This window comes from Trichechus manatus, unplaced genomic scaffold, assembly GCF_000243295.1.
Source record: "Trichechus manatus latirostris isolate Lorelei unplaced genomic scaffold, TriManLat1.0 scaffold00010, whole genome shotgun sequence".
In the NCBI taxonomy this organism is placed as follows: domain Eukaryota; kingdom Metazoa; phylum Chordata; class Mammalia; order Sirenia; family Trichechidae; genus Trichechus; species Trichechus manatus.
The window spans coordinates 1,347,000-1,357,709 of record NW_004443946.1 but is presented as its reverse complement, the minus strand read 5'-3'; the positions used below and the strand labels follow the sequence as shown (position 1 = coordinate 1,357,709).

Here is a 10,710-nt window from a genome sequence, read left to right as displayed (position 1 = left end):
TTTGTAAGCCTTCACCTGAAGTACAATAAAAAAATAAAAATAAGTATAAAAAATTTATTTAAAAAAATCATTTGAATTAAGTATTTTCTCTAATTTTTTGTTACCAATTTTATAGTTAACTGCACTGGTTTAAGTATGTTTCAATTTTAATTTACTTTTCCATTTCTATTTGACTTTTTGAGTATGTAAAACATAAACATGTACAGCCATCGCCCATCCATCAGGCTTGCATGTTGCTATTATACTGAACAGGTTTCAGAAGAACTTCTAGGCTAAGATGGACTTGGTAGAAAGGCCTATAGATGTATTTATGAAAATCAGCCATTGAAAACCCTATGGATCACAATGGTCTGATCTGCAATGGATCATACAGATGATGCAGAACCAGGCACCATTTTGTTATGTTGTGCATGGGATTGCCGTGAGTTAGGGGTGGACTGGAAGGAAGCTAACGACAATATACATGGGTCAACAGGCAAAAGTATGAAAGGTGTCACTTCCTTCCCATCCCTATCCCCTTGCGTTGTTTTTAAATGCAAAGACAAGTAAACATGCGTATATACTCTTTTTTTCTTTCCTAGTTTCCCCTTTTTTTTTTTTTTAACTTAACCATATACCCTGGAGATCACTGCACATCAGTACATAGAAACCATCATCGTGTTTTGTAAGACTGCACATCACCCCATGGTGTATTCAACTCATTGGAGAAAGCATTTTGAAGGGTGGCAGATTAACAGCCCATTTGCTGCAGTCAGACTGAGTTCAAATCCTGACTCCACCACTTATTGGAAGTGTCACCTTGAGCAAGCCGTTTACCATCTTTGTGCCTCAGTTTACTCATTTGTAAAATGAGGATGTGGAAAGCAAAACACTAACCATATATCAAGTAATAAATTTTAAAGCGCTTATGACAGTGCGTCGCACATAGAAGCACTCAAAATGAAAAACGGGATGTATGAAAACGATAGTAACAGCCATGAGTGAATGTCAGGGGAAACCGGGTGGTACAAACTGAGTGGCTACCAGGGAGTGGCATGGGCCTGTGTGGAAGTAGAGAACATGAATACACAGCCCCCCCGCCCTCCCGCCAGCGGCTGTCAGGGTTTCTGAAGGAAGGCGGGATCCACGGTCAGCAAAGAGCCTGACCCGGGTCACGGAAGGTCGACGGCAGCGACGAGAGGGCTGAGTGGATCAATGATGCACTTCAGGTATGGGACTCACATTCCCAACCAGACACCAGGGAAAGACGCTCTCACGTCCGCCTCTAGGCAACAAATGAATGCAAAGTCATCTCTTTCAACCTATAGGGATCTGAGCAGCGCCCGCCAGGTGGGAGGAGCAGCCGAGTCTACGCCGCGGGAGCCAGGCGGGTGGGTAGGGGGGCCTTTCCGGGGCGGGGGCGGGGCGGGGCGCTTGGGGAAGGGGCGGAGCTGCGGCCTTGGCGCCAAAACGCAAACATGGCGCCAGAGCGGGTGCGGAGCCGAGCGCTCTCCGCTTTCAAGTTTCGTGGCTTGCTGCTTCGGGGGTGAGTCGGCCGGTCAGACTGCGGGGCGGGAGAGGAGAGCTGGGACCGCGCCGCCGATCGGGGCAGCGAGGCGCGCTGCGGTGGCTCCTAGCCCTCCGAGAGGGGCTTGAGCTTAAATGACAGGACCTTTGAAGAGTTTTTCATAGCGAGATCGATCTGGTACGATGCTTTCTTAGGTTTCACCAATACTTACGGCCAAGTCTAAATGTTTTTTCTAGGTGGGAAGCTCTCCTGCACTTGGCAAATTGAGCCGGAAAAGCAGTGATCTGTCTCGTAGCGCCATTTATTAACAGTGTGACTTGGGCTTCTACCAGCCTCCCGAAGCCTCTGTCTCTGCAACACGGGAATAACAATGCTGCATCACGGAGTTACGGGGACATTAAGTGAGAGACCTGGGAAAGCCTATATGCATGTCAGTAGTTGTCAATTTATGTTATTGCAGAAATTGTGGGTGCCTGGCCCCCCGCAGTTTTGGACAAAGTATTATTTCCTGGAGAGTTAAAAAGTGGGTAGGTTTAGGCACATTCCTAGGTAGCCTCCTTTTTTTTTTTTTTTTAAGGTTGTCTTTACGACTTAGCTCTGAGAGTATTTTTTAGGAGCGATAGAAACAGTCCTTTTCAAGAATTCTCTCATTTACATCTACACTGGTTTTTAGAATACAATATTACAAGCATATCGAAATACTTGCTGGACTACACTTTTTGTACCACTTTTTTTTGTTTGTTTTTTAATAATATTTTATTGTGTTTTTGGTGAAAGTTTACACCTCAAATTAGGTTCTCCTTTAACAATTTCTCTCTGTAATGTTCATTGACATTGGTTACATTTTTCACAATGTGTCAACAGTCTGTTATTTCTGTTCTCTGTTTCATTTCCATTAATCTAGTTTCCCTGCTGCCCCTTACTTTCTCATCTTTGCTGTAGGGTAACTGTTGACCATTTGGTCTCACTTAAATGATATTTTTAAAGGAGCACAGTACTCATCGGTGATACTGTTTATTTTATGAGCCAATCTTTTAGTTGAAAGATGACCTTGGGAGGGTGGGTTCAGTTCAAAATTTAAAGGATATTTCAGGACAGTAGTCTTGGGAGCTCCTCTAGTCTCATCCAGTCCAGTAAGTCTGGGCTTTTTTAAGATTTTGAGTTTTGTTCTGCATTTTTCTCCCATTCTATCTGGGACCGTCTATTGTGTCCCTGAGCACAATGGTCTCGTTAGTCGTAGCCAGGCACCATCTAGTTCTTCTGGTCTCAGGGTAGATGAGGCTGTGGTTTGTGAACCATGTTTTGATTGCTCTTGTGTATATAGAGTTTTTTTCTGTTTGTTTTTGTAATGGTGAGTTTTATGGGACTTTTGATTTTGCTTTTTTGTGAGGGTAGTGGTGAGCAAGGACAAGAGCAGATATGCCCTGGAGAAAATAATGAATTTTGTTCAACTGATCTTTGACATTTTGAAAATATGAGTAATTGATCAACCAATTTTCTTTCTTTTCCACTTAGAATTTGAACTAAAATTAAGCTGTCATTCATTAATTAATTCAATCAGAAATATTCAGGAATCTGTTAGATGCACAGTACTCTGCTAGGACAAGGAGGTGGAGCTTAGGGGTACCGGTAGGTCTTTACTTATCTATTGCTGCACAGTAGATTACCCCAAAATTTAGAGGCTTAAAAAAACACATATTATCTCACAGTTTCTGTGGATCAGGAATCCACAGGTTTAGCTGGGTCCTCTGCTTCAGAGTTCCTCATAAGGCTAATATCAAGATGGTGCTGCCTGTAATCTCAAATTTCAGCTCGGCAAAATCTACTTCCAGCCTCACTGTGTGGTTGGCAGGATTCCGTTCCTTATGGGTTGTTGGACTGAGGGCCTTAGTTCCTTGCTGGCTGGTGACTAGAGGCTACCCTAAGTTCCTTGCCAGGTGGACCTCTCCGACATGGCAGCTGGCTTCATCAAAGCCAGCAAGAGTCTGTTAGCAAGACAGAAGTTACCATCTTTTATAACCTAATCAAGACAGTGACATCCCATCACTTTTTAAATAGTGTTAACATTTTTGTTTTAAAATTATACAGTAAAATATTCCATCACTTTTGCTGTATTCCATTGGTTAGAAGCAAGTCACTAGATCCAGCCCACACTCAAGAGGAGAGATTGCACAAAGATATGAATGACAGGAGGCATGGATCATTGGGCCCATTTTAGAAGTCTTCTTACCATGGATATCAAACAACGAATTCACAATTATTTAATTTCAATTGTGAAAAGGGTCCCAGGAAAGATGTGCTATAAGAGTGTATAACCGACACATAACCTACTTTAGAGTCTAGGAAGGGCTTCATTGAAGAAGTGGTTTGAGCTGAGTGTTAAAGGGTGAGTATGAGTCAACTAGGTGAAGGGAAGAAGAGTTAGAAGAAGTGGCCATATACAAACCCTGAGGCCAGAGAGCACCAGGAAGTCCACAGGCGCTGGATGAGCCTAATAAGGTTTGGCAAGGGTCAGATCTGCCTGGCTTTGCAAGTTTTAGTCTATTCTAAGAGCTGTCTCAAGATTCACCCAAAACATGTGTGATTTTGGGGCTCTATCATCAAATATTTACAGACCATTTTCAGTGTACTTAGTACTGTACTGAAGGATGACATGGTTCCAGTCCTCAAGGAGCATCACTTATAATAAATTGAAGTGATGTGGTACCCACACATGAAACAGTAAGCAACCCAACATACAGAACAACTAGTGTGATGATGATAACAATAATACTGACATAAAGTGTAAAGTTGTGTGCTACAGAGTGGTATGCAATCAGCTGATGGTTTTAGTAGACAGTGTTTGTTCATTCTGAGCATTATTGGTATTTAAATCGGGAGTTTATGTGATTTTAATATGAATGTTTCTTCTGTGATTCTGTTCTATCCAAGTGTCAAAGTTTTTTCTAGTCTGATTTTTTCCTGATTTCACAATGAGAAACAGTGATGAAATAGTATTCAATTAACTAATATTTACTTTAAGTAAATGCATTATCAAATTAACAAATAAATATTTGAACATCTGCTACGTTCAGGATATGGTACCTGACATTGAGGCAGATGGATTCCTACCTTAAATGTAAGGTAATAAAAAAAGGCTAATGTGCTATGTCAGATCTAAGGTATATATAAGTATGATTTTAACAGTTTCAGAAGGAAAGAGATTGCAGCAGAGAAGGCTAGTCTAGGAAGGCTTCTTAGAGAAAGGATGTGATTTGGGGCTTTAAGAACGGTTATGTTGGCAGAGGATAGAAGGAAGAACTTATTCAGGAGGTAGTAAGTGGATTGTAATTTTAATGCCAGATTGATGAACGTTTGCCAGTTTTTGCCATAAATTTTTTTGCCTTAATTATCAATGACTAACCTTATATTTTCTTTCTGTGTTATCAGTGAAGCCATTAAGTATCTCACAGACGCTCTTCAATCTATCAGTGAACTAGAGCTTGAAGATGCACTGGAAAAGATCATCGATGCTGTTGAAAAGCAACCTTGTAAGTAATATTTTCTGATACTCGTATATTAGTAATATGCTTCTCAATGCTCAGTTTAATTTATAGATTTAAGTAGAAGTTGAAGATTCAGTATTGAAATATCACAGTGTTATGAGACATAGGAGTGGTAGCACTTCTTCCCCAGGAGTAATACCTGTAGTTCAGCTGGAACCTCAAGATGTTTCCCAGGGACTCTTTTACAGTCTTTCACCTCTGGTGGAGCAGGCACAGCCCTCTTTTCTCTCTGGTTCCCCTGCACTTCTGATTTGGATTGGATTCTTTTTGGATACTTTGTCTCCTCTGAGTGCCTATTGTGTCTCATTTAAATTGTTGCTGTTGTTAGTTGCCATTGAGTTGGCCCCCAGCTCATGGTGAGCTCATGCAGAACTGGGGGAAATGTTGCCCAGTCTTGTGCCATCCCTGTGATCAGTTGTGGATTGAACCATTGTGATCTGTAGGATTTTCACTGGCTGATTTTCAGAAATAGATTGCCCGGCGTTTCTTCGTAGTCTGTCTTCATCTGGAAGTTTCACTAAAACCTATTCAGCCTTACAGCAACATGCACACCTCCACTGACAGATGGATAGTGGCTGTGCCTGAGGTGCATTGGCCAGGAATCAAACCCGGGACTCCTGCATGGAAGGCGAGAATTCTACCACTGAACCACCATTGCCCGCTTTATTTAAGTTAAACCAGAAAACCAAACCCATTGCCGTTAAGTTGATTCCCACTCACAGCAGCCCTATAGGACAGAGCAGAACTGCCCCATAGGGTTTCCAAGGCTGTAATCTTTACAGAAGCAGATGGACACATCTTTTCCCACCGAGTCACTGGGTGGGTTCAAATCACTGACCTTTCGATTAGCAGTCGAGTGCTTAAATTAGGTACTCATAAATGTTCGGCGGAAAAAAATGAGTAAGCAGAGTTAACTCTCCCTTCTTGCTTTAGCCTTTCTCTGAGGATCTTTTTATTGACACATACTTAACCTTATAACACAAGTGCAGGCCTACAGAGGAGAAAATGCTGTTCTCCTGGGAAAAAATATCCAGTGTTTCTAGTGCACTGAAGATTAGAAGTGAGTGTAGGTCACTCTCATATGTTGCATAGATGCTATTTTCTTCAATTATATATATATTTCTTCATGAAACGTGTTCCATGATACAGGAGAAACTGTTACTATATCTCATTTTCACTTCCAGAATTTTAAATATACCTTTGCTTTAAAAACATGCCTTTGCAGTTGAAAGTTCAGCAAACAATACTTGTCCCTATTATAAATTAATTTAAGCTGGCACAGAATATTTTTCCTAAGAACATGCCGAAGTTAACAGCAAGTTAAGGGCACCCACTCAGGCCTGGGTTTGTTTTGCTCTCTTCTACCCTTTGTAGTTGTGTTCTTGGGCAAGTTATTTAATCTCTTGAAGCTGTACTTTCCCCATCTGTAAGATAAGAGCATATTAACATCAATCATACAGGACATCTATTTAATGGGATAATGCTTGTGAAGTACTGAGCATAGTGCCACACATTTAGTAAGTGCTTAATAAATAGTAGCTGTTATGGTTACTATTAGGGTGCCCTGGTGATGCAGTGGTTAAGCACTCGGCTAAAAGGTCAGTGGTTCGAACCCACTAGCTGTTCCGTGGGAGAAAGTTGTGGCAGTCTGCTTTCATAAAGATTTACAGCATTGGAAACCCATATGGAGACAATTCTACTCTGTCCTATAGGGTCGCTATAGTCAGAATCGACTCGATGGCAATGGGTTTTTGGGATTGTTGCCATCATGCCTATTGAAACAGCAGTTGTGATAAAAAGTTATACAAATGTATCCTTGAAATGGTATTATCTCCAGATATTAAAACTAGGATTTTTCAGAAGTATTTATATAAATGAATTTATATTACTAAACAATATTTGAAAGTTAAGGTCTTTGGCTTTATTTTAAGGTGTTAGAAATGTATTTGAGTGTAGAAAATTGAGGTATTAGAGGTATGGCGTTCATTATTCTGACTTAACATATTTTCCCTCCTAAAAATTATGTAATGAGAATCTCACGGTTAGTGTTTGCAGATTATTTTTATGGAAAAATGCTATCTGCAGAAGGAACTGATTTTTGTGCTTGTTTTTAAAATCTGACTTTGAAATTCTCTTTTCAGTGTCATCCAACATGATTGAACGATCTGTAGTGGAAGCAGCAGTCCAGGAATGCAGTCAGGCAGTAGATGAAACTATGTATGTAGATAAAATTAACTTTTCCCCCCTTTGGAAGTGTTATTGAGTGGTTATTTTGAATTATTTTCTAGGGGAAATAATTAGTGGTCAACATGTCTACAGAGGGAGCTGCAGTTATTTCTCAATGCTTCATTTCAAGTAAAAGCCTGTATTATAAACTTCATTATTAAATGACTCATCTTTGCTATTTTGTCCTAGCATTTGAGAGTATTGTGTTGTTTATACTATTCCTAACTTTTGCCACATACCCAACTGATCTGACTTCGTATTTTGTATGCTATGAATAAATTGAATATTCAGAAGTTTAATTTACTTTTGTTGTTATATACTATGAATGAATTTAACTGAAAATTTGGGAGTATAAATTACTTTTGCTCTTAGGAAAGTGCTGAGCTCAGATAAGTTCATCAACTTAACTTGGGTCACATAGTGAATGGCAACTCAGGGTAGAATCTCAGTTTTATGACTCTTTCCACTATTTTACGCTATTGTTAGGTGCTGTCAAGTTGGCCCAGCTCATAGAGACCCAATGTACAATAGGATTGGGCCATTGTGATCTATGGGGCTTTCATTGGCTGATTTCCAGAAGTAGATCACCAGGCCTTTCTTCTCCTTGTGCTATTAGAGCTTAGGAACTTATATAACAATAATATTTCTGGGTCTTATTTCCCTGACTGTCTCTCTTTCTTTTTCTCCTTTGAACATGATTCTTCTTGCCAAATTCACAAAGATTAACTGGAAGGAAAACATCTGGGAAAATGGGCAGAGAGACCGTTTTCATTTTAACAGTTCTTTCCTATTTGGGACAGTGAAGATGATTGAAAGAAGCCATTAGCCTTATTTGGGTCTATAGTTTTCATCTTTTCCTTGTCAGTACTTACTAGAGCTGCTAGAAAATAGAGAAATTGAGGAATTTTGATTTTTTTCTTGTAAACTCATTGAAGATACTAGAGTACAGTGACATACTCCTGAAGCCATCAATAGAAATTCAAAATGATTTACTAAAGTTTAAGGATGATAATCCTAAAATAGACATTAAAGTTACCTCTTGCTAGTGTCAAGCTGTTTATATACTACAGCCAGCCAATGTATAGAGGTCCACTGGGGGCTGAATGGTAAAAGTTCTTTGCACCATCAAGCTGTCAGAAAATCATTATATCATAACACAAGAGGCTCTCATTTTATAGATTAAAAAAAGGCATGGCAGGTTAACTTTCCAAGACTGATCCACTAGAAAATGGTGGAAAAGCTGTGCCTGGAATCCAGGTTATCTTCAAGGCCACTGATTCTCTGCTATTGTATACTTATTGCTTCCACCAGAGTAGCATGATCTTTTTTCGACCATTTTCAGGTTGAGGGATAAACAGATACAATTTTAGGGAAGATTATTTAGGTTGAAATATTTATACAATGGTGCTGTGAAATTTTTTTTTTTAGCTTAGTTCTAACATGGTATGTTTTTAACAGTTGTTTGGAAGTAAATTATTTTGTTGATTTTCATTTCCTAACACAAAGTCTCAAGGATATAGCCAAAAGTTCTGGGGTTCTTTTTCTATTGTACAACTTATCGTGGGGCATAATATTTTGGGTTAAAATTATTGGAAATTAATCATTATAGTATAACTTATAATAAATAGTACATATGGAGAGGTGTGCTTAAGATGTGACATTTTTATACATAATTGTTCTTTTTCAACAGATGGCATTGTTAATTAGAAGTTAATCTAAAAATCTTTTTTGCTTGGGAGTATTCAGCAATGATTTTTTTGTATCTTGAAAGGGAAATGCACAAGCTAATATCCTACTCTCGTATTATTTTTTGACACTGTAAGAAATTGTGTATGTGACCTGAGAAAATGTGAAAAGTAAGTTATGTATGATGTAAGATTACAATGCAAGTTTTTATGTTTACCTAGAGTACTATGTTTTGGTAAATCAGGCCTTGTGTTTTTGTGGGATGTTTTTCAGAGATCATATTTTCAATATCATAGGAGCATTTGATATTCCACGTTTTGTGTACAACTCAGAAAGAAAAAAATTTCTTCCGTAAGTATACCATCTATTGATTTTCAGTTAATTTCAAATGTACCTTTTTCAGAGGGTAGTCTTATGTTTCATTTTTGGCTTACTTTTGTGCATTATGATAGCCATATATAGACATTCCTTTTTTTTTTATAGTCTATTAATGACCAATCACCCTGCACCAAATTTATTTGGAACAGCAAGAGATAAAGCAGAGCTGTTTCGTGAACGATACACCATTTTACACCAAGTAAGTTGAGGGGGTAGGTAATTTCAGCTTAAATAGGGTTTGGGGATAATCAAAGGATGAAATCTTGTAGTCAAAAGTCTTCGTTTAACAGGCTGTTTTTGGGTTCTCTATGTTTGAGACTATATAGAGGATACAGAGACAAGAATATTCTTTCCCTTTAATAATGATGATGATAAAAATAGTAGCTAATGTTTATTACATGTTTTTGATATGCCAGGTACTGTGTTTTACACTTTACAAACATTACTTACCTCATTTAATTCTCTCAACATTAATATATGGATCTAAAAAAAACCATACCTATTGCTGTTGAGTCAATACCTACTCATGGCAACCCCATGTATTAGATGCTATTAGTATCTCCATTTTACACATTAAAAAAACTGAGGCCTGAAAGGGTTAAGTAACTTTCCCAAAGATCATACCTAGTAAGTAGAGATAAGATCTGAATCTGGTCGGTCTGACTCTGGAGCCCAAGCCTTGCCACTATACTGTACTACCTTCAAATAGCTTACAGTTTAGGAAGTTAAAGCCATTTGCCCAAATATAATATGAAGTGGAACTTCATAAGTGCTATAAAAGAGATACAAACAGATTGTATTCGACAGAAAAATCAGGGAAGGCTTCAAGGAAAAGATGGCATTTGGCATGGGCCTTGATTGCTTTGCTTTTGTAGAAATGGGGAAAAGGTGGTGGTAAGAGAATGAACAAAGGCACAGCAAAAGGTAAAAGTGGGTTATGTCAGGAAACAATGAGCAGTCAATTCACTTTCTATAGTGTGTGAGGCCTGTGAAGAGGAGTAACATGGGATAAGTTTGTAAAGGCTGACTGGAACCAAATCGTGGGAGTGCCTTAAGTGGCACTCCTGGGAATTGGGACTTTGTTCTTTTGGTAGGCGAGTCCGTGGGTGGTGCAGTTAATGCAGTCTTTTGCTAACCGAAAGGTTGATGGTTTGTGTTCACCTAGAGGTGCCTCAGAAGAAAGGCCTGGTGATCTACTTCTGAAAAAAATCAGCCATTGAAAATCCTATGGTGCACAGTTCTACTCTGACACAAATGGGGTTGCTACGAGTCAAAATCAACTCAACAGCAACTGGTTTCTCTTGGTAGGAGGAGCCTCGGAATACTAGAGAGACTCAATCAGAGCTGGGTTTTTTTTTTTTTTTTTTT

General features: G+C 39.0%; 1 protein-coding gene across 1 annotated transcript in view; it reads left to right on the top strand.

Annotated features, from left to right (window-relative positions):
- Nucleotides 1–1,457: 1,457 nt before the first annotated feature.
- The window catches only part of POLE2 (DNA polymerase epsilon 2, accessory subunit), a 36,591-nt gene continuing 27,338 nt past the window's right edge, over nt 1,458–10,710 (top strand). Inside the window, exons 1-5 of the mRNA XM_004370836.2 lie at nt 1,458–1,525; nt 4,937–5,037; nt 7,194–7,269; nt 9,238–9,315; nt 9,448–9,541. Coding sequence (XP_004370893.1) covers nt 1,458–1,525; nt 4,937–5,037; nt 7,194–7,269; nt 9,238–9,315; nt 9,448–9,541 — 417 coding nt within the window. The remainder of the gene's footprint in view (nt 1,526–4,936; nt 5,038–7,193; nt 7,270–9,237; nt 9,316–9,447; nt 9,542–10,710) is intronic.